The 26,526-nt window shown below is 37.6% G+C and overlaps 1 protein-coding gene across 3 annotated transcripts in view; it reads left to right on the top strand.

Moving 5' to 3' along the window:
• HECW2 (HECT, C2 and WW domain containing E3 ubiquitin protein ligase 2) overlaps positions 1-26,526 on the top strand; it is a 434,970-nt gene that overhangs the window by 170,566 nt on the left and 237,878 nt on the right. For all 3 annotated transcript variants that reach the window (XM_006078135.4, XM_044936746.2, XM_025277874.3), the window contains exon 2: positions 15,193-15,519. In XM_006078135.4, coding sequence (XP_006078197.3) covers positions 15,228-15,519 — 292 coding nt within the window. In that variant the 5' untranslated portion in view covers positions 15,193-15,227. The remainder of the gene's footprint in view (positions 1-15,192; positions 15,520-26,526) is intronic.

The following is a 26,526-nucleotide window of genomic DNA, read 5'->3' as shown; positions in this document are numbered from 1 at the left end:
TTTTGGTTCTTCCAGATCATTCTATATACCATGGAAATCTTGGGTATTGGTGTTTTATTAATTTTTATTTTATTTTTAATTGAAGTAATAGATGATTTACAAAGTTTTAGGTATAAAACATAGTGGTTCAATATTTTTTAGGTTACACACCACTTAAAGTTATTATAATACAATGGCTGTATTCTTGAAGCTGATTTATTTTATACATAGCATTGTGTCTCAATCCCCTACCTGTGTCTTGCCACTCCCCACTTCCCTCTCTCCACTGATCGCCACTAGTTTGTGAGTTATAACAAACAAAAGTTGTTTTGTTTGTTATTAAAACAAAACAAACTCACTATGTCTGTGAGTTTGTTTCGTTTTAATAATTTGGTTCATTTTTTAGATTCCACATATAGTTGACAATATACAGTATTAGTGTTTTTTTGGATGGCTATTGTGACTAAATCTAAAGGAAATTCAACATGTATTCATAGTGTTGTTTAATTATTTTATATTCATATTTTCTCATTAGTAGGAGTCAACTCTATCCATTCATGTATTTGAAAAATATTTATAAAAATTATTATTTTATAGAGGATATAGCATGTAAGAGAAACAGTAATTTGTCCTCAAAGAGTTTATAATCTGGCAAGACATGAATATTTATAGATTCTGAGGCATTGTGAAGTACCCGTGATACGAATGGTATACAAGAGACCACTAGAATTCAGTAGTAGGAATGTTGCCTTCTGTCTCTGTGTTCTTCAAGATGAAAGTGAAGGCCTTGAAGGCAGAGTAGGTGCAGGAGGTGGAAAGGATGGCATGAGTGATGCTGGGCACGCTATAAGCATTTTCATGAGGAACAGATAGTTACCCTTCCATGGAGGAACTTTGTAAAGAGCTTTGTGTTTGTTTATGGTATTATAAAGAAATCCACTAAAAACCACCTTTCCTTCTCCACCATGAACCCCCAGAAACACCACTCAAATACATGCTATTCTTACGTTTCACCGCAGTGTGCAATGGCCTGCTAACTTCAGGTCTCAGCTTAATCAGTTTAATTGTCACTGCCTGTGAGAGGCCTGTCTACTCACCCTGCCTAAACCAGGTCCCACTCCTGCCCCTTTTTTCACTTCTTTTGTAGTCCTTTAATTATGTATTTTACTTGACTGGGAGTATAGTCACTGAAAGAGTGCTACAGGGAGAGAGTAGATGGATTGTCTGGGGGAAAATACAAGCATTGGAGAGGTCTTTTAAGAAGTGATGGCCAGGACTTCCCTGGTGCTCCAGTGGTTAAGATTCTATGCTTCCATTGCAGAGGACATGAGTTTACTCCCTAGTTAGGGTACTAAGATCCCACAGACCAAGTAATGTGATGAAAAAATAAAGATAAATACATAAAAAATATGCTAAAGTCATTAAAAACTTTACAAAAAGAAATGATGGCCTAGATTTGGTCTGATGTGAATTTGACTTAGTGCTGTTGTGGCAATGGGAATGGAAGAAAGTACCTGTGGAGTATAGAGTATTTGTAGTTAATTTCAAAACAGTTAAACCAAATCTTAATTATTTTCTCTTACTTATCTGGCTGCATATCCATTGGTTTAATACTAAATCAACAGCTTGAATGTTCTGTTGGACTCAGTCTTTAAAATTAACAACTTTTGAAACAAAATTATGTCTATTTGTGTCTACTTCTTTTCCAGATTTAAAGGTGGGCTATTATTATGTTGTGGATCATAACGTATTTGCTAAAATTGTGGGGAGAAGAGCCTTTTTCTAAAGGGCAGCAGCCTGGAGGAAAATTGCATTTCCTGATTCTTCATGACGCAGTTAATTGCATTGGTGTGATCACTCACCTAGAGCCAGACATTCTGGAATGTGAAGTGAAGTGGGCCTTAGGAAGCATCACTACAAACAAAGCTAGTGGAGGTGATGGAATTCCAGTTGAGCTATTTCGAATCCTAAAAGATGATGCTGTGGAAGTGCTGCACTCAATATGTCAGCAAATTTGGAAAACTCAGCAGTGGCCACAGGACTGGAAAAGGTCAGTTTTCATTCCAATCCCAAAGAAAGGCAATGCCAAAGAATGCTCAAACTACTGCACAATTGCACTCATCTCACGCGCTAGTAAAGTAATGCTCAAAATTCTCCAAGCCAGGCTTCAGCAATATGTAAACCATGAACTTCCAGATGTTCAAGTTGGTTTTAGAAAAGGCAGAGGAACCAGAGATCAAATTGCCAACATCTGCTGGATCATCAAAAAAGCAAGAGAATTCCAGAAAAACATTTATTTCTGCTTTATTGACTATGCCAAAGCCTTTGACTGTGTGGATCGCAATAAACTTTTGTGGAAAATTCTGAAAGAGATGGGAATACCAGACCACCTGACCTGCTGCTTGAGAAACCTGTATGCAGGTCAGGAAGCAACAGTTAGAACTGGACATGGAACAGCAGACTGGTTCCAAATAGGAAAAGGAGTATGTCAAGGCTGTATATGATCACCCTGCTTATTTAACTTCTATGCAGAGTACATCATGACTGGGCTCGAAGAAGCACAAGCTGGAATCCAGATTGCCAGGAGAAATATCAATAACCTCAGATATGCAGATGACACCACCCTTATGGCAGAAAGTGAAGAAGAACTAAAGAGCCTCTTGATGAAAGTGAAAGAAGAGACTGAAAAAGTTGGCTTAAAGCTCAACATTCAGAAAACTAAGATCATGGCATCTGGTCCCATCACTTCAAGGTAAAAGGATGGGGAAAAATGGAAACAGTGAGAGACTTTATTTTGGGGGCTCCCAAATCACTGCAGATGTTGACTGCAGCCAGGAAATTAAAAGACGCTTGCTCCTTGGAAGGAAAGTTATGGCCAACCTAGACAGCATGTTTAAAAGCAGAGACATTACTTAGCCAACAAAGGTCCGTCTAGTCAAGGCTATGGTTTTTCCAGTAGTCATGTATGGATGTGAGAGTTGGACCATAAAGAAGGCTGAGCACCGTAGAATTGATGCTTTTGAACTGTGGTGTTGGAGAAGACTCTTGAGAGTCCCTTGGACTGCAAGGAGATCCAACCGGTCCATTGTAAAGGAGATCAGTCCCAGGTGTTCATTGGAAGGACTGATGTTGAAGCTGAAACTCCAATACTTTGGCCATCTGATGCAAAGACCTGACTGATTTGAAAAGACCCTGCTGGTGGGAAAGATTGAGGGCAGGAGGAGGAGGGGATGACAGAGAATGAGATGGTTGGATGGCATCACCGACTCAATGGACATGAGTTTGGGTAGGCTCTGAGAGTTGGTGAGGGACAGGGAGGCCTGGTATGCTACAGTTCATGGTGTTGCAAAGAGTCAGACACGACTGAGTGACTGAACTGAACTGAACTGGTACTTTAACACCTGAAAAGAGGACATGATGGCAGCTTCAGTCACCCCAAGCTCTCTGTTGAATGCCCTGAAATCATTTATTGGTAGACTGTATAGGAGGAATTTTTCTGATCTTAATCATTTTATTAGCACTTCCTTGCTGAGTAAGCTAGCATTGGGTTATGGTTATGTATGATAAACAATGAATAAAGCTTGCTGCTTTCTCTTAGCAAGTAGGCACAGTGAACAGTTACTGAGGTGGGGTCTTAGTTGAGAATTTGGTGGTAACTTTCTTCATCTCCAGCTACCCTGGTGGCTCAGCTTGTAAAGAATCTGCCTGCAATGCAGGAGACCTGGGTTCGATCCTTGGGTTCGAAAAATCCCCTGGAGAAGGGAACGGCTCCCCACTCCAGTATTCTAGCCTGGAGAATTCCATGGACTGTATAGTCCATGTGGTTGCAAAAAGTCAGACATGACTGAGCAACTTTCACTTCTTCATCTCAGGTGACACCTTGCCTTGTGGGGTCTAATGGCTTGCTGTTTTCTGTTCCCAGACCTTTCACATCTCTGCATATTGCAGACACATTATATTTTCTTTAGTGTCTCTTGTCATAAATATAATTCACCCCACTTTGTTTTCCTCATTTATATAGTAAAACACAAATAGAGTTTGGTATAATATACGTATATGTGTTGTGTATGCATATGCGTGTGGTGTATTTGAAGAAATTTGAAGGGTTAACAAAGATGTTAGTCATTATTATTATTATTTTTCAGTCTAAGAAGTTAAAATCTGAGGGTGATTTCCAGTCTGTAAAATCTTTTCATAATGAATATTTTCAGTTTTGCTGTTTAGGTGAAATTTAATAAATTGACCTCCAGATTCATTAACAAATATATTTTAAATAAAAACACTTGTTTAATGTATTTGTCATCTGCTGCTGTCTTTATCTTCTAAACAGAATCTGCTGCTTTTGGAAATGAAGTTGTATATACTAAGGTGTTTTGCAATTTGTATAGTAATTATAACTCTCTCAACCTCTGGAATAAAGGTGATTTTGTTTTTGATTGTTGTTTAAGCAGATGTCTGTTCATGTGAGAGAGCAACCTATTGCAGACCTAATCATAATTAGAAGAGGAGGGTGTCCCACCCCCCCACCCCACCCAGGGAGTGTTATATCATGTTAAATTGTGTCATTTGGGAATGGGACATAGAGCCTCAGCAGAGGCTCACAGTGGGGTGGATTGTCTAAGGAGCTTTAAAGGACCAGCTATCTTTTTAATAAATATGGTGACTACTAATCAGTTTCCCTTACCATTAGCTTCATCTACTAAAGGTTTTCATGGATGACAGTCCAAAGAAAATTTGTCTTTCTTATTGCAAAAAGCATAGATATGAAACCAAGATACCAATGAAGAATTCTTAGATATCAACAGAAAATATGAAGCAGTCATTACCTGTTGTTTGTGTAACACTGATTTTCCCATAAGAGAACATTGCATTGAAATACTGTAGTTATAAACTAAAATTTTAACTGTAGAGTAGTTTAATTTTTAAAACTTTTATGCAACTTTGCAAATTGATTTCTACATCGTATTTGATCTTGTTTATTATGGAGATGTGAACTCTTAAAAAATACACTACTTTTTTTATAATGGAAAAATGAAGTTTTCCAAAGCAGGTTTGGTAATGATTACAGTGATTAGCCTCATTGTAATCTCAGCATTTTGACTTTATTTCTTTCCCACTAATCCAAGTTATATAGAGTAAAACATCTTAGTGAGGTTTTTAAACACTGAGCTGATCCTTTTAGAGATATATTGCCATAGTCAATTGTAACTAATAAATTCTAAGACCATTACAAGCAGAAACCTGCATTTGAGTATTTGTTTTGTCCCTGGCCTCATAATAACCAGCAACTCAGGCCTACCTTCACAAGAGTCTTTGGGACAGAGTTACTGAGATATATTGCTTTTATTTTAAACACCCAAAGTAGTATTGCTTTTCTCAGCCTCATCAATGCCTCTGGGATTCTGTTTGCAGTTAGATTAAAAATCCAGAATTGAGTCTTAATTTGCTCCCTCACTTTTATCCCCTATATTCAATATGTCACGAAGTTTTGGGGCTCTTTCTTTGAAATATTCCTGATTGACTGTGTTATTACTTTGAAATATTGCTGTTACATGAACTGAATTCTATTCTTAATGAAATCTATTCTTAACACTCAGTGCCAGATGTCTTAACTAATCAGTTAGCTTTTAACTGTTTTCCTCATCTCTGTTTTCTTCCTCTTAAAATCAGTCCTTCGTAAGCTTTCAGATTAACTTTCTCATGCTTAAATTTTATATTTTGGTTCCTCTGCTTGAGATCCTGGAATGGCTCCGTGCTCACTGGTGAGGTTCCAAGTAAATTACTTCATGTTCTTTGCCCAAGTTTCTTCTGATCTTCTCTTCTTTCCCTTGTTTCACATCACACTACATGCAGCGACTGGCTTGAAAGTGCTGGCTCTAAAAGTTCCTTTAAAGTGGGTGGTTTGGAAGTTGGAATTAACTTTGTTTTTAAATAGAAACAATTCTTTAAGAGCTGTGCTTGAGTTCCTTTTAGAATTCAAAATGTAAATATATTTTTGTATATGTCATTAGAAAGTGTTCTAGTTTCATTCTTTTACAAGTAGTTGACCAGTTTTCCCAGCACCACTTGTTAAAGAGATTGTCTTTTCTCCATTGTATATTCTTGCCTCCTTTGTCAAAGATAAGGTGTCCATAGGTGCGTGGATTTATCTCTGAGCTTTCTATTTTGTTCCATTAATCTATATTTCTGTCTTTGTGCCAGTACCATACTGTCTTGATGACTTTAGCTTTGTAGTATAGCCTAAATTCTGGCAGGTTGATTCCTCCAGTTCTATTCTTCTTTCTCAAGATTGCTTTGGCTATTCAAGGTTTTTGTATTTCCATACAAATTGTGAAGTTATTTGTTCTAGTTCTGTGAAAAATACTGTTGGTAGCTTGATAGGAATTGCATTGAGTCTATAGATTGCTTTGGGTAGTATACTCATTTTCACTATATTGATTCATCCAATCCATGAACATAGTATATTTCTTAAAGATCTAAACATAAGACCAGAAACTATAAAAGTCCTAGAGGAAAACATAGGCAAAACACTCTCTGACATATATCACAGCAGGATCCTCTATGACCCACCTCCCAGAGTAATGGGAATAAAAGCAAAAATAAACAAACAGGGCCTAATTAAACTTACAAGCTTTTGCACAACAAAGGAAACTATAAGCAAATGAAAAGACAGCCTTCAGAATGGGAGAAAATAATAGCAAATGAAGCAATTGACAAAGAATTAATCTCAAAAATATACAAGCAACTCCTGCAGCTCAATTCCAGAAAAATATACAACCCAATCAAAAAATGGGCCAAAGAACTAGACAGACATTTCTCCAAAGAAGACATACAAATGGCTAACAAACACATGAAAAGATGCTCAACATCACTCATTATCAGAGAAATGCAAATCAAAACCACAATGAGGTACCATCTCAGGCAGGTCAGAATGGCTGCTATCCAAACATCTACAAACAATAAATGCTGGAGAGGGTGTGGAGAAAAGGGAACCCTCTTACACTGTTGGTGGGAATGCAAACTAGTACAGCCAGTATGGAGAACAATGTGGAGATTCCTTAAAATACTGGAACTAGAACTGCTATATGACCCAGCAATCCCACTGCTGGGCATACACACTGAGGAAACCAGAATTGAAAGAGACACGTGTACCTCAATGTTCATTGCAGCACTGTTTATAATAGCCAGGACATGGAAGCAACCTAGATGTCCATCAGCAGATGAATGGATAAGAAAGCTGTGGTACATATACACAATGGAATATTACTCAGCAATTAAAAAGAACACATTTGAATTAGTTCTAGTGAGGTGGTGAAACTGGAGCCTATTATACAGAGTGAAGTAAGTCAGAAAGAAAAACACCAATACAGTGTACTAACACATATATATGGAATTTAGACAGATGGTACTGATAATCCTATATGTGAGACAGCAAAAGAGACACAGATGTCTGCAGAACTTCTGGTTTTCATTTTGTTTCTTCCCTCTCATATCTTCTTCCTTGCTTGCTTCTCCATAACCATCCTTCCAGTTAGGATGTATGAATGCTTTTCATACATTTATTCTTTTCCTCTTATCCTTTAAGACTTACCTCAGATCTCCTTCAGCCAATCTTTTGTCTTGCAGATATTCAGTTTTTTTCATCTGAAAATAGAGATGACAGCATTTTTCAAACTTAATTCATATTATTTTGGGGTCTCACTTGAGATGATAGGAGTGAAAATGTTTTGGAAAATGTACAATATTTTATATTACTGTCACTTCCTGATGCCCCATGAGCATTTACTAGTTCTATCACATACTTGGGGGACAAATTGTACATGTACATGAAGTGTCATTAATACCAGGTTGAATTCTTTCATATGTGAATTATTTGATCTTTCCTCTTAAAGTTCTTGAAGAGTAAGAGCCATGTTACATGCCTTAGGGAAAGATAAGAAAGAATTTGAAAGGAAACCTTACTCTCTTGGTAATAAGGAGTTCATGATCTGAGCCACAGTCAGCTCCCGGTCTTGTTTTTGTTGACTGTATAGAGCTTCTCCATCTTTGGCTGCAAAGAACATAATCACTCTGATTTCAATGTTGACCATCGGGTAATGTCCATGTGTAGAGTCTTCTCTTGTGTTGTTGGAAGAGGGTATTTGCTATGACCAGTGCATTTCCTTGGCAAAACTCTATTAGTCTTTGCCCTGCTTCATTCCGTATTCCAAGGCCAAATTTGCCTGTTACTCCAGGTGTTTCTTGACTTCCTACTTTTGCATTCCAGTCCTCTATAATGAAAAGGACATGTTTTTTGGGTGTTAGTTCTAAAAGGTCTTGTAGGTCTTCATAGAACCGTTCAACTTCAGCTTCTTCAGCGTTACTGGTTGGGGCATAGACTTGGATTACCGTGATATTTAATTGTTTGCCTTGGAAACGAACAGAGATCATTCTGTCATTTTTTAGACTGGTTCCAAATAGGAAAAGGAGTACGTCAAGGCTGTATATTGTCACCCTGCTTATTTAACTTATATGCAGAGTACATCATGAGAAACGCTGGACTGGAAGAAGCACAAGCTGGAATCAAGATTGCCGGGAGAAATATCAATAACCTCAGATATGCAGATGACACCACCCTTATGGCAGAAAGTGAAGAGGAACTCAAAAGCCTCTTGATGAAAGTGAAAGAGGAGAGTGAAAAAGTTGGCTTAAAACTCAACATTCAGAAAACGAAGATCATGGCATCCGGTCCCATCACTTCATGGGAAATAGATGGGGAAACAGTGGAAACATTGTCAGACTTGATTTTTCTGGGCTCCAAAATCACTGCAGATGGTGACTGCATCCATGAAATTGAAAGACGCTTACTCCTTGGAAGGAAAGTTATGACCAACCTAGATAGCATATTCAAAAGCAGAGACATTACTTTGCCAACAAAGGTCCGTCTAGTCAAGGCTATGGTTTTTCCTGTGGTCATGTATGGATGTGAGAGTGTATGGATGTGAAGAAGGCTGAGTGCCGAAGAATTGATGCTTTTGAACTGTGGTGTTGGAGAAGACTCTTGAGAGTCCCTTGGACTGCAGGGAGATCCAACCAGTCCCTTCTGAAGGAGATCAGCCCTGGGATTTCTTTGGAAGGAATGATGCTAAAGCTGAAACTCCAGTACTTTGGCCACCTCATGCAAAGAGTTGACTCATTGGAAAAGACTCTGATGCTGGGAGGGATTGGGGGCAGGAGGAGAAGGGGACGACAGAGGATGAGATGGCTGGATGGCATTACTGACTCGATGGACATGAGTCTGAGTGAACTCCAGGAGTTGGTGATGGACAGGGAGGCCTGGCGTGCTGTGATTCATGGGGTCGCAAAGAGTCAGACACGACTGAGCGACTGAACTGAACTGAACTTACTCTCTTTACTGTTTGGTATACTCTATAGTTTTATGCCAGTCATAGATGCTTCATACATTTTTTTTTTTTTTGCAGGGTTCAGTTAGGCTAGCAAATTCACACATTTCTAGCTTATTTTTGCTTTTCCACTAAAAATAAATATGTTATTTATTCATTTTTTTTTTTTACCTGTCTGTTGTTTTCTCTCTTTGTAAAAATGAAACTTCACAAGGTAGGGATTTGATCTTTTGCTCTATTTTATCTTTAATGGCTTTCACAAGGGAGGTACTCAATAAAAGTTTGTTGAATGTGTGAATAAATGAATGAACCCAATAATGATGAGTAAATCAAATTTCAAGCTTTATCTCTGGCTGGAGGACCAGAGAGTGGCCCTTGTCAGTCCCTTGCTATAGGGCTAAGACTTGGGCTTCAGGATAGCTTTTCCTCATTGCCTACAAGGCTCTTTTTTTTCTTTCTGTTTTGGGGCCTGTGCTTTGAATAATTGAGGGTGCTGATAATCTACTCTCCCAATAATTGTGGGGATCAAAGGAGTATTAAAATCAGTACTACTTGGTATAATTAAAGTAGAATGTCATCACATAACATTATTAATATTAATAGTTAAACACAATTGAGCACTTATATGCCAGGCACTGTTCTAAATGTTCTACGTGTACTGATTAATTTAGTTTTCTCCAAAATTCTATTTTGCAAGCAGGTGTTACTATGTCTCTCTTATAGTGATGGGAAGCACAGAGAGTTAAAATAAATTTTCCAAGATGACAGAGCAACTTAATAGTAGAGAGATGACCGAAACCCATAATCAGAGTTTGGAACTTATTCTTTTTCCCATTGTGTTTTACCTATCTCTCTGATTAAATAGAGGTCATTAAAAAATAAAATAGTTTTCGTATACATCCCTTTACCCCTTTTCTTTCTAGAGTAGAGTAATTTTCAGGTATTTTTTGTTGTTGCTTAAAGCAGTAAAGGTTTTGGCCTATTTCTTCCAGGGAAATAGCTTAGTTACGTATAGCCTGCATTTTCTATTTGACTACAATGTGTTAGGAGTTAATTATTTATAGTGCCTGTTGAAGCTGATGTGGTGCTGAGCTCACTCTGGGTTTACAGACAAAGAATGGCCTGGTGAAATTCACTAAAATGAAAATTTCATGAAACCTCACATTAGAGGTTGACCTGAATTTTAGGCTTCATGTATTTGAAGTTGTGTAACAGTTATGGGTTATATGATGTCAGAGCTACTATATACCACATCAGAAAGCAATAGTTAAATTTATGAAGAGGTATTAGTTTCTCTGTTCACTTTATTTCTGTCCTTTTTACACAGGACATCTTGCCCACCAATCCCAGTGATTTTTTAAATTCAAGTATAGTGCTAAAAGTGTGAGATCAACTTTATCACATAAATTAATTGAATAAATATATTTGCAAGTACTGTGACCTTGGCAGTGGCAGAATTTTCCCCTTCACCCGAGTGTTTGTGAAAATGGATGAGGGGATGGGAAAAATTAGGGAATCCTCCTCTTTTCTTTCCTCAGACTAGGTATCCAAGATTATTAGTTAATAATGTAACCATTGAACCCAGGATTACTTTTTTTTTTTTAATGAAAGTTCTAGTTAACTTTCTAGAACACCTTATAGGAGTGGTCTTTTGAAAAGATGTAATATGTTGAAGAGGCCAGCAGGTACTGGGGATGCAGAGTAAATGTTAAATCCATAAACCTATTGGTGAATGAAGTAGTCATGAAAGAGATAGTGAAGAAGAGAGCCATATTCATTCTATGTAGAGCCAAACATTATAATTTCATGGCTACAGTCAACCATCTACAGTGATTTTGGAGCCCAGCAAAATAAAGTTTGTCACTGTTTCCATTGTTTCCCCATCTATTTTCCATGAAGTGATATGACCAGATGCCATGATCTTCGTTTTTTTAATAAAGTACAGAGGTCTTGGAAAGAATCTTTGTCAGAGTCTGGCAATGGAGAAGAAAATGGGTATCTATGACTAGACTCAAAGTGAGCCAGCAGGGGGCTGAATCTAAGTTCAAACAGGGAAGGCTTTGTTCTTTTAGATGGGAGCCAAAGGAAATAACTTATCATGATCCAGATGGTAGAAATATTGTGGACCAGTTAGAAACCAGGCGCAGAAAAGGGACTCAAGGTGTTAAGTCGTGAGTATCTAGGAGATAGTAAGGAGTGTCTCCTAGGAACTTAACGGGTATCTTGGAGAAGGATGCTCACTGGTCACTGATCTGCTTATTCAACATTTATTGATACCTACTTTGTACTACCTACTGGTCCAAATTGGGAAAGGAGTACGTCAAGGCTGTATATTGTCTTGCTACTTATTTAACTTATATGTAGAGTACATCATGTGAAATGCTGGGTATATGCAGAGTACATCATGTGAAATGCTGGATGAAGCATAAACTGGAACCAAGATTGTCGGGACAAATATCAATAACCTCAGATATGCAGATGAAAACACCCTTATGGCAGAAAGCAAAGGGAAACTAAAGAGCCTTTTGATGAAAGTAAAAAAGGAGCATGAAAAATCTGGCTTAAAACTTACCATTCAAAAAATGAAGATCATGGCATCGGTCTCATCACTTCATGACAAATAGATGGGGAAACAATGGAAGCAGTAACAAACTTTATTTTCTTGGGCTCCAAAATCACTGCAGATGGTGATTGCAGCCATGAAATTAAAAGATGCTTGCTTGGAAGAAAAGCTGTGACCAGCTTAGACAGCATATTAAAAAGCGGAAACATTACTTTGCAAACAAAGGTCTATCTGGTCAAAGCTATGGCTTTTCCGGTAGTCATGTATGGATATGAGAGTTGGAGTATAAAGAAAGCTTAGTGCCAAAGAATTGATAGTTTTGAACTGTGGTGTTGGAGAAGACTCTTGAGAGACCGTTGGACTGCAAGGAGATCCAACCAGTCAATCCTAAAGGAAATCAGTCCTGAATATTCATTGGAAGGGCTGATGCTGAAACTGAGGCTCCAATACTGTGGCCACCTGATGCAAAGAACTGACTCACTGGAAAAGATCCTGATGTTGGGAAAAATTGAAGGCAGGAGGAGAAGGGGATGACAGAGGATAAGATGATTGGATGGCATCACCAGCTTAATGGACATGAGTTTGAGCAAGGTCTAGGAGTTGGTGCTGGATGGGGAAGCTTGGTGTGCTGCGGTCCATGGGGTTGCAAAGAGTTGGACACAACTGAGCGACTGAACTGAACTGTTTACGAGGCACTGTTGAAAACGCTGGAGATGAAGCTGTGACCAAACATGCATTTGTGAAGCTTACATTCTTTTTTTTTCTTTTTAATTCTCAGCTTTATTGTGGTATAATTGATAATGCAATTGTAAGATATTTAACATTTACATCATGATGATTTGATATTTGTGTACATTGTGAAAGGATTCCCACCATCCAGTTAATGAACACCTTCATCACCTCTTTTATTATTTTTTTTGATAAGTACATTTAAATTCTGCTCTCTTAGCAAATTTCAATTATATAATATGGTGTCATTAACTGTAGTCATTCATCGTTCACTTTAGCTCCTCAAACCTTATTCATCTGAAAATTGAGAGTTTGTAGCCTTTACCAACCTCCCCATTATTCCCATCTTGCAGCCCATGGTTACCACTCTTTTGGTTTGTTTCTAGCTGTTTGACTTTTCTTTTTAAATTAGATTCCACATATAAGTGAGATAATTTCTTTCTCTGACTTATTTCACTTAGCATGATGCTTCAGTGTTCAGCTATGTTATTCCAAACAGCAGGATTTTCTTCTTTCTCACAAATGGATAATATTCCAATGTATGTATTGCATACATACATCAATATTGCATCTTCTTTATCCATTTATTCATTAAATGACACTTAGGTTGTCTACATATTTTGGCTATTTCACATAACACAGCAGTGAACAGGGGGGAGTGTAGATGTCTCTTTGAGATCCTGTTTTCATTTCTTTTGGATGTATACCCAGAAGTGGAATTGCTGTATCACTGTTGTTGTTGTTCTTGTTCAGTTGCCCAGTCATGTTCAAGTCTTGGTGACCCCATGGACCGCAGCAAGCCAGGCCGCCCTGTCCCTCAACATCTCCCCTAATTTGCCCAGGTTCATGTTCATTGCATCGGTGATGCTGTCCAGCCATCTCATCCTTTGATGCCCTGTTCTCCTTGTGCCCTCAATCTTTCCCAGCATCAGGGACTTTTCCAATGAGTTGTCTGTTCACATTAGATGACCAAAATACTGGAGCTTTAGCTTCGGCATCAGTCCTTCCAGTGAATATTCAGGGTTGATCTCCCTTAAGATTGACTGATTTGATCTCCTTGCTATATCATATGGTAGTTCTATTTTTAATATTTTGAAAAATCTCCATATGGTTTTCCATAATGGCTGTACTGATTTACATTGCCTCCAACAGTGCAGGAGAGTTTCCTTTTCTCCATGTCGTAGCCAACATTTGTTATTTGTTTGGCTTTTGATGGTAGCCATTCTGACAGGTATGAGGGGGATATCTCATTGTGGTTTTGAATTGCATTTCCCTGATGATTAGTAATTTTGAGCATTTTTTCTTGTGCCTGTTTGCCATCTGTATGTGTTCTTTGGAAAAATGTCTATTCAGATCTTCTGCCTATATTTTAATTGGGTTGTGTTTTTTTTTTTGATATTGAGTTGCATGAGCTCTTTGTATATTTTGGCTCCTTATCAGATTATTTAGCTCCTTATCAGTATATATCATCTCCTCATGTTTAGCTCCTTATCAGTCATATCATTTACAAATATTTTCTTCCATTCAGTAGGTTGTCCTTTTGTTTCATCAGTAATTTCCTTTACCATGCCAAAACTTTTAAGTTTAGTTAGATACCATTTATTTACTTTTGCTTTTGTTTCCTTTGCCTTAGGAAACAGACCAAAAAAAAAAAAAAATATTGCAACGATTTAAGTCAAAGAAATTTTGGTCTGTGTTTTCTTCTAGGAGTTTTATGGTTTCAGGTCTTCAAGTTTTTAATCCATTTTTAGTTGGTTTTTTGTGTATGGTGCAAGGTAGTGGTCCAGTTGCATTCTTTTCACATGGTTGCCCCGTTTTTCCAATCACCTTTTATTGAGCAGACTGTTCTTTCCCCAAGCTTACCTTCTTGTGGGGGAAAATACACAAGAACCAAATAAGTGCATGGTGCTCTGTGGTACAGCAGATCATGGTAATTGCTTTTGAGAAAAGTAAAGCAAGGAAGCAGGGGTGGGAAATGCTTGGATGTTGCAGTTTTAAATGGAATGGTCAACTATATGTAAGTGAGGAGGTAACATTTGGGCAAGTTCCTGAAGAAGGATTTGGTGGGTTTTATTCCTATGAGAAGGAAATTGAGCACATGAACTTGTCCTCACTGGTGTATTTCAACTCTGTTTAACATGGGTCAAAATTTTCTGTCTTGCTATTTTAAAATTTAATTGCATCAACAAATAAATATGTGAGTTGGGTGAAGGAGAGGATGATGCTATTTCTGAAGGAGGAAGGATAGACATAAAAGTGATGGTAGGGAAAGCCCCTTCTTAATTGCTATGAGGACACTGTGCCCAGTAATGAAATTGAGGCCACAGGTGTTTGATGACCTTTGCCATCATGTGACCTCAGCCTATGGAAGTTGTTTCTGACATCATCAGTTGACAGTAGAGTAGTAGGTTTTATTTTGACAGCAGATTATTGCGTGGGTTAGGCTTTAACAAACACTCATAAAGTCATTGTCTGGGAAGCTTAAATGTAATTCCTTGCATTGTAATGCTAATGCTTTGTATGTGTTTGTCTCTACAGCTTTGTAGGAAGTCAACTTCAGAGAGGCAGACGGGATGGCTAGCTCAGCCCGGGAGCACCTGCTTTTTGTAAGGCGTCGAAATCCCCAGATGCGGTACACCCTGAGTCCAGAGAACCTCCAGAGCCTGGCTGCCCAGAGCTCCATGACAGAGAATATGACCCTACAGCGGGCCAACAGTGACACAGATCTGGTGACCTCTGAGAGCCGCTCCAGCTTGACGGCCAGCATGTATGAGTACACTCTGGGGCAAGCCCAGAACCTCATCATCTTCTGGGACATTAAAGAGGAGGTGGATCCCAGTGATTGGATAGGACTATATCACATAGGTAAGTCAAATGAACTGGACTTGCTTGTGACTTAGCGCATACATTTTGCTCTGACATTATACTATTCTATGTTTTCTCCTGGGAAGAAATTCACATACATAAATTAAAACAGCCATATCCTGGGAATTTTTTTCTTCTTCATTGGGGTAGGGGAAACAACAGTTATAAATACCTTTGCTGATATGAATTCTGTGTTTAATTTCTCCCCTAATTAAACATCAGAACCTGCAGTATTTTCTTTTTAAAACTTCACTTTACCCTTGATCATTAGCTGCATTTTGGAAAGAGGTGGCTATAAACATTTACAAGTATTTTTAAACCAATGGAAAAGATGTTCAGATTTAGATAACTGATATAAAAAATGTTCTGTATTTTCAGAAGGTTGAATTACATTAAGAATAACTTGCAGTCTAAAGTATCTTTTTATTTCAAAATTCCTTGATGTATCTTAGATCAATTAGGTAAAGAAAGTGTCATAGTCTTCTAACAAATGACTTAGAAATAGGTTGCTATTTGTTTTAATGAAAGTGTCCCAACCCTGTTTAGCTGATTTGCATCTCTTTTTATAGGTGAGTTCATGATGAATTACCATGTCCCAGAAAATAGAATATCTGTTACTTGAGTTGAAAGCAGAAGTAAAACCTACTAACCAGTCATAAAGAAATCTAAATCAAATCTAGTAAGAAAATCTTAACATTCCCCAAAGTTGGAGAGCTTTATCGCTGCATGAAGGGAGTTCTTTAAAAAAAAAAAAAATTAACAACAGATGTCTTATCAGAAGACATTGTTCCTTTCAATGTAGATTATAAGCCAAGCACTTTATGTGTGTGTGTGTGTGTGTGAACAGAGTGGCAGTAGGGTGGGAAAACTAGTTTATGCACTGCTTCTCTACCAGGGGCAATTTGCCTACTTCCTCTACGGGACATTTGGCAGTGTTTGGCGATGTTTTTGTTTGGCAGAACTGGATAGGGGAAATGGGAGATCAGTGATGCTGCCAAACAGCCTACAATGCAGAGGACACCCCCTCACAACAAAGAATTATCTATCCTCACATGTCAGCACACTGTTGAGAAACCCTAGTTGAGGCAAAGTAATACCCTTGATGGCACTTTGTTTCTCTGGACAATTTTATATTGACTAAAATAAAATTGATTTATATTTACTTATGGAAATTTTAATGCTGAATCATGCTAGATAGCAAGAAATTGAAACAAAAATTCAATGAATTTTAATTTTTCTATTTCCTCTTATGACAAAAAGAAAAAGGGGAGGAAAAGTCTTCAGAGTTCAGCATTTTCCCCTGGTGTGTTTAAATATATGTTTATAGTGAGGGAGATACATGATTTTAAAATTATATGTTTATATCTAATATCTATTCTGTTCACAAAAGAATATTGCAGTTTTGATGTGACTTTAGAGGTAACTCTTGTGGTTTTGATGTAATTTTTGCCCTTTTGGATTTTATGAAACATTTTTCTTTTCACTTTTCTCATATTTTTTCCTTTTTTTTCCCTCACTTAAGATTTTGTAATGCTTAACATTAAGCTACAAATAGCATATTGTGTTTTCTTAGATGATTTTTTTATGTGTCATATTTTGGGATACAATTTTATTTTCTTGCATAGGGTGATTCCTTTTTTGTGTGTGAATATCTTTTTTTTTTTTTTTTTTGTGAATATCTTAATTTGTGGGCTCCCCTGGTGGCTTAGTGGTAAAGAGTCTGCTTGCCAAAGCAGGAGAAGTGGGTTTGATCCCTGGGTCAGGATGATCTTCTGGAGAAGGAAAGGCAACCCACTCCAGTATTCTTGCCTGGGAAATCCCATGGACAGAAGAGCCTGATGGCTGCAGTCCATGGGGTTGCAAAAGAAATGGAGATGACTTAGCGACTAAACCACAACAATTTAATCTGTAAGATGCTAGAATCACTTAAGACAGTGTACACAACAAAAACACTTTAATCTGTAAGATGCTAGAATCACTTAAGACAATGATTCCTATTACTGTATTATAATATAAACTATATTACTTTATAGTTTTTCCCCCACCGTCTTTCTGTTTCTGCATCCCTCTTGTTTTAGTTCTTTATCTATATTTAACTGAGAAGGAAATAAGGAAAGGAAGGCCAAGTTTATCTTATTCCCAAGTCACAAAATCTTGGTGTTCTTGTATTTATTTCACTTTCTAGAGTATAGATCAGAGGTCTAAATCGAGAATTAGCCCAAGGATATAGCTAGGAAAATATTTTGGCAAATATATCTCTTGAAAAGTGCTGTTCTTCTTTAGTTAATTTCAAGTTTTCTCTGTGTCTTTCTCACATATCCTCATGATATTTTTGATTGCCTGTATGTATTGTGTCTCTTTTTTTCCCTTTGGCTACTTTCAATATTTTTTTCTTTATCTTGGTTTTCAACAGTTTGTCTATAATGTACCTAGGTGTGATTTTCTTTTTATCTATATTGGTTGGGATTCTTTAAACTTTTTAAGTAAATATTTTTAATGAAAATTGTGAAAAGTTTGGTCATGAATTCTTTGGATATTTTTTTCTTTTTTCTGAGAACTTCTTTTTCTGAGACTTCAGTTACACATATGTTACATGTTGTTCTTTAAGGTTCTGAGGCTCTGGTTAATTTTGCTTTAATCTCTTTAGTATTAGAATTCAACCTAGTTTGCCTACTTTTCTTTTTGTTTTTCTTCATTCTCCTGTTAGGCCTGTTCAGTGGATTTAAAAATTTCAGTTATTTGACTTTTCTTTTTTTTTTTTTTTTTAATTTTATTTTATTTTTAAACTTTACATAACTGTATTAGATTTGCCAAATATCAAAATGAATCCGCCACAGGTATACATGTGTTCCCCATCCTGAACCCTCCTCCCTCCTCCCTCCCCATTCCATCCCTCTGGGTCGTCCCAGTGCACCAGCCCCAAGCATCCAGTATCGTGCATCGAACCTGGACTGGCATCTCATTTCATACATGATATTTACATGTTTCAATGCCATTCTCCCAAATCTTCCCACCCTCTCCCTCTCCCACAGAGTCCATAAGACTGTTCTATACATCAGTGTCTCTTTTGCTGTCTCGTACACAGGGTTACTGTTACCATCTTTCTAAATTCCATATATATGCGTTAGTATACTGTATTGGTGTTTTTCTTTCTGGCTTACTTCACTCTGTATAATAGGCTCCAGTTTCATCCACCTCATTAGAACTGATTCAAATGTATTCTTTTTAATGGCTGAATAATACTCCATTGTGTATATGTACCACTGCTTTCTTATCCATTCATCTGCTGATGGACATCTAGGTTGCTTCCATGTCCTGGCTATTATAAACAGTGCTGCGATGAACATTGGGGTACTCGTGTCTCTTTCCCTTCTGGTTTTCTCAGTGTGTATGCCCAGCAGTGGGATTGCTGGATCATAAGGCATGTCTATTTCCAGTTTTTTAAGGAATCTCCACACTGTTCTCCATAGTGGCTGCACTAGTTTGCATTCCCACCAACAGTGTAAGAGGGTTCCCTTTTCTCCACACCCTCTCCAGCATTTATTACTTGTAGACTTTTGGATTGCAGCCATTCTGACTGGTGTGAAATGGTACCTCATAGTGGTTTTGATTTGCATTTCTCTGATAATGAGTGATGTTGAGCATCTTTTCATGTGTTTGTTAGCCATCTTTATGTCTTCTTTGGAGAAATGTCTATTTAGTTCTTTGGCCCATTTTTTGATTGGGTCATTTATTTTTCTTGATAGACTATGCATTTCCCTTTTTATAGTTTTAATTTATCTTATGAGAGTCTGATATATCTTAACTCTGTCAGGCCATATCTTTTTTCGGTTATTTGAATTGATTTGAATGTATCTGCTTTAAATTGTCTGCTATATCTAATCTTAGAGGAGGGCTTATCTAAGGGTCTCTTTTTATTGTCTGTTTTTCTGTTGACTGTGAGTCCCATTTTCCTGTTTCTTTGCATTTTTTCACTTTACAGTGGACATTGAGGATTCTGTATTGTAGAAATTCTGAGTTCTGTGGCATACTTTTAATTTTAATGTTTATTTTTATTCTGGTTGGATGATTTATTTCCCTGAACTTACTAGCTATGATTTAACACTTGGTTAGAATGTATCTGTGGAAAGCCTAATATAGTTATCCAGCTCTTCTAACTTAATGAGATTCAGTCTTCAGGTTTAGTCTCCTTTATGGATTTTGTTAGGACTTGATTTGGGGTTTTGTTAGAGTAGGTTTTTTGTGGGCTTTACTCTAGGACTTTGTGCTTATTCGTAAGTAATGCCATTTCTGATGTCTTAGCCAGATGCCTGGAACGTTAACCATTCTCTCTGGCTGGTCTGTAATTCCAGTGTTCTCCAGAACTGCTTGACTACTTTAACTCCATTGCACTCTCAGCCCTGGAGCAGCTATTCTCTGGAAAGCCTTGGTAGTCTCACCCTGCACGTATGCAGCCCAGACCACAGCCAAAGGCTTGTGGGGGATCCCCTTTATTCCCTCCTCACTCTTTCCAGTGCCTTGCCTGCAGATTCTAGCCACTTTAGTTGACCCAAACTCTGATTGCTGCCTCCTTAGCTCATTAGAACTGTCATGAACTCTAGCTCCCTGTGCTGCACTCAGGAAATTGTTCCCCGGATAAGATCAGGATGGTCATGGAGTCACCTTATAAGTTTCCCTTCTCTCTGGGATTTTAGTCTATTGTGCAATGTCATAAAATAACTGCTTACTAGTTTTACAGTCATTTCATTAGGAAGACAAGCCTGGAACTAATTACTACCATATAGCCTGGAGCAGAAGTTTCTCCCCTACTTTTGATTTAGGATGGGTGATAAGAGGTTCCACTTAATTTCCCCATCTAGCCATTTCCAGAGAACTCTGAATAAATAGTAAGTGGTAGTTTGAGTCCCATATGTTTGTCTCCTTAGTATATTTTCAAATAGTTTTAGATCCCTAGCACGGAAGAGGGGTGAGGAGTTAGTGCCCTCAGACCTCTTAAAAGGATGGATGAACACAGAGACAAGCATTCAGGAATAGAAGTATCATGAGGTAGAATAAGATATGTGGTATTTTCAGACACACTGTTGGTTTTTAACAGGTCTTCCACAATAAATGACTTTAAAAGGCCCAGGTACTAACTTCTGAAATATTAAGCATGGGTCATTTATATAGTTGAAGAACCACAGCTGTGTTTAAAAGATAGATTGACTTATCTGGGACCTCAAAGTGAGAGTAAGAGGCCTTGATTTAAGGAGAGATAGCCCTTTCTCTCCTGGGGCTTGTTCATCTCATTCTGGATGGATTATTTTGACTTCTAGACTAGAGACAGCCTTACTTCTGTGACAACTTGGCCATCCCATGTGGTAAGGGAGGGATGGCAGCTCTGTGATTTTTAACTGACAGCCATTTCCTGATTCCTGCTTCATTATGGGTTTAGGAGGTGGGCAGCAAGCCCTTGCTTTCAGGGCAAGTAGGCCCTCTCTAGACTTAAGAAGGGTCTAAACTAATGTGGCAGTCCAAGTAGTGAGTAGTCTAGGAGTGCACATATGACCCAGTTCTGGCCAGTGATGTGTAAAGGGAAGACTTTGGGGCAACTTCCTTTTCCAAGGAAAAGCCAAAGCCTCATGAAGAGAGTCTTTAACCCCCACTTTCTCTTGTGCTTGTGACTCTGGTGAAAGGATGTGACGCTTGACTTGTTATATACATGTAACCATTATAAGTTATCAGTCAGGAAGATTAAGAGCCAAGGATTACAGAGAAGAAAGAAAGAGCTTGGACTGGCACTCCAAAGGAAAAAATCTTCACCCGTGTTTAAGTCATCAGTAGTGAGCCTTTCTTGTACCAGCAGTCATTCCTAACTGAGCTGCTGGGATGGCTATTAAGATGAGAAAGGAAAAAAGAGGAACACAACCACTGTCAAAGGTAGGATGAAAAGTGAGTGGGCTACCTCTGTAGTTACTGCTTCAGAGATGGTTTGGGCTGCTTTAATATAGGTAAAAACCACTCGGTTGTTTTCACGAGAAGTAACAAAATTTGACATAAAATTTTCAAAGTAGCAACTCCAACCCATGTGGAAATTTTCAAAAGTTTAATAAAATCAATGACATGATGGGGAAAATCTTCCAAATGAGTATTTAGAAATTTTGAAATATGCAAAACAGTTTTCTTGGCCCCTGTTAAAGGGAGATAGGGTAGATGATGAATTTAGAGAAGACCTGAAAGTAAAGAATGAGTGCAGGGCTAGGATGGGAAAAGAATGTTGGCGTCTGCCTTAGTGCTGTCCTGAATTTAAGGCTGTCATGACTAAAGGAATATGCATAACATGTTCTCTCTTGGGCTCTGTGAAATAAGTTTCATAAACGCACATACAGCAGGAACAGCTTCAGGTTTCTGTACCTCTTAGTAGGAAGCAGCCACTCCTTTTCAGCTGTGTCCTGAGAAGCCGGATTGTTTCCTAGCAACATCTAGTTTTATTTGTGGAACTGAGAGATGGTCTCTATAGAAATAAGTCCCACAGGGGAAGGATTTGGGTGGAATATAGGGCTGGTGAGGTGTGGCTTATTGGCACAGTGTGCGTTTTGATTGTTGTTTCTCTTGGCTTACATTTTCTTCCTACCTAGAAGTAGGTAGGAAGTATGATTTGTTTTTGTTTAGCTAATTGCTAATGTTTTGCACTGTTCAGTTTGCTCTGAATGACTTTTAGCACTACTAATCTGAAGGGAAAACATGTCCTTCTGGATCAGAAATAAGAATCTTTAGACAGTGTGGGCAATGTAGAGATCCTATTGGGAGTACAAAGAAAAAATGTTGAAAATGTCAAAACACTATCTGGGGAAACTTTGACTGTGAACATTGTTTTTAAAACAGAAGCTAATTATATTTTCTCCCTCCAGAAAATCTCATGTACACCCAAGATTTCCAGAGATGATCACAGTGTACCTATAGCCCTGAATCTCCAAATTATAGCCATTAATACTTTGCAGATAGCTTCCAGAAATCACTAGATTTATAATTTGTTTGTCTCCAAAATTAGAATTGACCCCTCACAAATTTAATACTGCTACTCATTGCCTCCATCTAAACTCTCCAGATAAAAAAAGCCAAATGCTTTTATTGTGTAAGAACTCTTGGGCAATCAGCACGAACAGCTTTCCATGAAAAATCAAATGGACGCTTTTTATAGAGGGGCAGAAAATATTAAATTTGTTTCAGGCTCACTATTAAATTCCCCTTAACCTTTTATCTTGTGCTTGTTTTTTGGATTCTTCAAAAGAAAAACACTTCAAGAAGTTTTATTTGCCATTTCTCATGTGCAGGCCACTTCAGGTACATGGGCTGAACTGTTTGTTACTGATCTGTGACTCAGTAAGAAACTTTCTATAGAATGTAAATCAATGTGGAAGCTTCCTTCATTGAGAAGATCTTGCTGTAAAAAATCATCTAAACTAAATAATGGGCTTACTAATGTAGGTATTTCACATTCTGGATCAGCTTATTCTCTTATCATGGATCAGTAACAAAAAGATAATTTACCAATATTGTTTGAGTATACCTCTCAGCATCTATGTTGACTGTATCTCTAAAGACTGTTGTTCAGTTACTAAATTGTGTCCGACTCTCTGTGACCCCATGAACTGCAGCACGCCAGGCTTTCCTGTCCTTCACTATATCTTGGAGTTTGCTTAAACTCATGTCTGTTGAGTCAGTGATGCCATCCAACTGTCTCATCCTCTGTCACCCCCTTCTCTTGTCCTCAATCTTTCCCAACATGGGGGTCTTTGCCAGTGAGTTGGCTTTTCGCATCAGGTGGCCAAAGTATTGGAGCTTCAGCTTCAGCATCAGTCCTTCAAATGAATATTCAGGGTTGATTTGGATTGACTGATTTGATCTCCTTGCAGTCCAAGGGACTCTCAAGAGTCTTCTCTTGCAATAAAATTGCAATAATGATCCAAGGCATTAGGATCATGCATTTTTGAGCTCTAAGATCCCAAAGTTTAAGCTCATGTTTTATAGATAAGAAAAACTAAGGTCCAGAATGGTGAAACCATGCTGGTAGTTGGGTGCAGTCAAGACTGGGGCTTAAGTGTCCTGTGAACCAGTCTTCATTTTTCTTCTTGTGTGTTGAAAAATATAGTCCAGTGTTTTTCAACCTTTAGTTAATTATTACTTTCTTGATTTTCACAGTGTTGGATTACCATTTGTACTATTTATCCTTTTCCTTAAACCGTCTGATTAAAGAAAATGAACTGGTTTTCTACCCTGACCTTGTTGTTCTAAGCCACAGGGTCTGGGAGAGATTTGTTGTGATCGCTGTTTTTCTTTCTAACATGCATTAACTGTTAATAAGTAACTTTTGTCTGTGGGCTGCGCACCCAGGATTGTCACATGCAGCACACTTTGAGAAATTCTGAGGTTATCAGTGGTTAGAGTTCAGGCTCTGCAGTCAGACAGACTAGTAAATTCAACTCTACTTACTAGCTTGGGAGAATTGTATAATGTTTTTAAATCTCAGGTTCCTCATCTTTTTTTAAAAAAAAAAAGAGGATGAAGAAGAATACCAGTATTATGAGAATTAAATGAGATAATGCATATAATATTCTTACCAAAGTGCCTGGGCTCTTTGTAAGAGCTTACTGATTGTAAACTATCATCCTTATGCTGGCTATTGTTAATAATAGTGAAACCATTTTCTTGGTAGTTTAAAGCAGCAGCACGAATTTAGCCACTGAGTCCAGAAGAAGGGATTTTCAGATTAAAGTGACATACTGGGTTACTTCTTCTTACAGAAAACAAAATCCATTCTTTTGAGCTTGAGCTCTGGGGATTATACAAAGCACCTAAAACATGACTGTTAAATAATGCAGTATATTAATTTGAGTATTATGTAAGTTCTAAACCAGCATGATTTCCAAGGTGTTAGAAAAACTGCAGTTTAATCTGAAATTCAATCAAGTAGAATAATTTATGCATTAGGTATTTAGTTTCCAGAGTAGCTATCAAATACACTTAAGAGTATTTGTTCATGACTATTGTAGAACATGCTGCTATGAACATTGAGGAGCATATATCTTTTAAAATTAGTGTGTATATACTCAGGAGTGGAACTGCTGGATCACAGGGTAGTTCTATTTTTAGTTTTTTGAGGAACCACCATAGTGTTTTCCCTGGTGGCTGGACCAATTTACATTCCTACCAATAGTGTAGGAGGGTTCCTTTTTCTCTGCATCCTCACCAGCATTTTTGTTTTTTTGATGGTAGTTCTGACAGGTGTGAGGTGACATCTCCCTGTGGTTTTGATGTACATTTCTCTGATAATTAGCGATGTTTACCATCTTTTCATGTGCCAGTTGGCCATCTGTGTAGTTTTCTCTTAATGATTTTATTCAAAAGATTATTTTTGGTATTCATCCATTCATTTGTTTGCTCAACAATGTTAGGAGTTGACTGTGTAGCAGGCGTCTGAAAAAAATTTTAAAATATCTATATTTAAGATAATATAGTGCTGTCATTCTAGTTTTTTCCCAATTATATACAATATATTGGCCTTTAGATTGCTGTTTCCTTACCCATGGATTCCATCTTTAATATGGAAAGCACTGTATGTTTAAATACAAATAAATTTACTCCCTGAACTCTACTGCTTCAAACACTCACTTTTTTGGCCATGTTTTCAAAACATGCATCTTCCACTCTGAGCAAACTTGGATATTTTTCTGAAAACTGTGAGTTTGACATGAAGAATGTCTGTACTGTTTTTGATATTCAGAAATATATACTTGTATTTTCATTATATAACTATTATACTTCTGGTATGAAAAAGTGCTATTATGTGATTATTGACAGATCAAGGAATGATCATCTTTTTACTCTACAAAAAGAAGAACAATTTTTTAGACTATAGTTACATCATTAAGCTGTAATATAGAAGCAGATATGTTACTGAAAGACTAACCTAAAAAAATCTTGAAATTTCCAACTGAAAATTTACATTAACTAATAGGGTTCTAAGTATTTAATATGTATCTTTTTAAAGCATCCAAATAAATAGGTTTTTCTGTAAGTGTAAGTCCTGTGGCATATTTTTGATATGATGAAACATTTCATGTGAAAAGGGAAAGCCTTAAGAATTCAGTGAACATCTGAAGGAGGTTAAATTCTTACTTTGGGGCTGTGTAACAGCCATTTTTTTCTTTGTTCACTTTAACTGCCAAAATCTGTCATTCCTGAGCCATTTCAAGGGGATAAACAAGGTGAATTTTGCTATGCACGCGACCCACTGCAAATGCTGATTTGAGCAGGGTTACAGTCAGCATATGTCAACTAACTTAGACTTTTCTAGTGCATCACATAATTCACTTGCCTGAATGGAGTGCTATGAAAACAACAAAATTTCTTCTAGAAATTATTATTATTACTTGTTAGTCTTTGAAACTATGGCAATATCGCTAAGATAAGCAGCCATATTATCATCCTTACGTATAGAACCCTGGAATTCCTCATCCCACATAAGTTTAATTCAAATGTAAGGAAACCTTGTTACTTATTTAAGAAAACTGAATGCTAGTACTGAAGTGAAGTTGATACTCACTCACTCGTCATGCTCAGTTGTGTCTCTTTGTGACCCCATGGCCTGTAGCTCCCCAAACTCCTCTATTCATGGGATTTTCCAGGCAAGAATACTGGAGCAGGTTGCCATTTTTTCCTCCAGGTGATATCCGTGTCTCCTGTGTCTCCTACACAGCAGGCAGATTCTTTACTGCTGAACAACTGGGAAAGCCCAAAGTGGTAGTGAAGTACTGTTTTTCTTTTTGTCATTGGGAATCATTAAAATATATTATTCACCTATTGAAATTTATTTTGAAAGTTACAGTCATTAGTTCAGTTCAGTTCAGTCGCTCAGTTGTGTCCAACTCTGCAACTCCATGGACTGTAGCATGCCAGGCTTCCCTGTCCATCACCAACTCCCAGAGCTTACTCAAACTCATGTCCATCAAGTTGTTTGATGCCATC

Source organism: Bubalus bubalis, chromosome 2, assembly GCF_019923935.1.
Source record: "Bubalus bubalis isolate 160015118507 breed Murrah chromosome 2, NDDB_SH_1, whole genome shotgun sequence".
In the NCBI taxonomy this organism is placed as follows: domain Eukaryota; kingdom Metazoa; phylum Chordata; class Mammalia; order Artiodactyla; family Bovidae; genus Bubalus; species Bubalus bubalis.
This window is presented reverse-complemented; position numbering and strand designations above follow the sequence as displayed.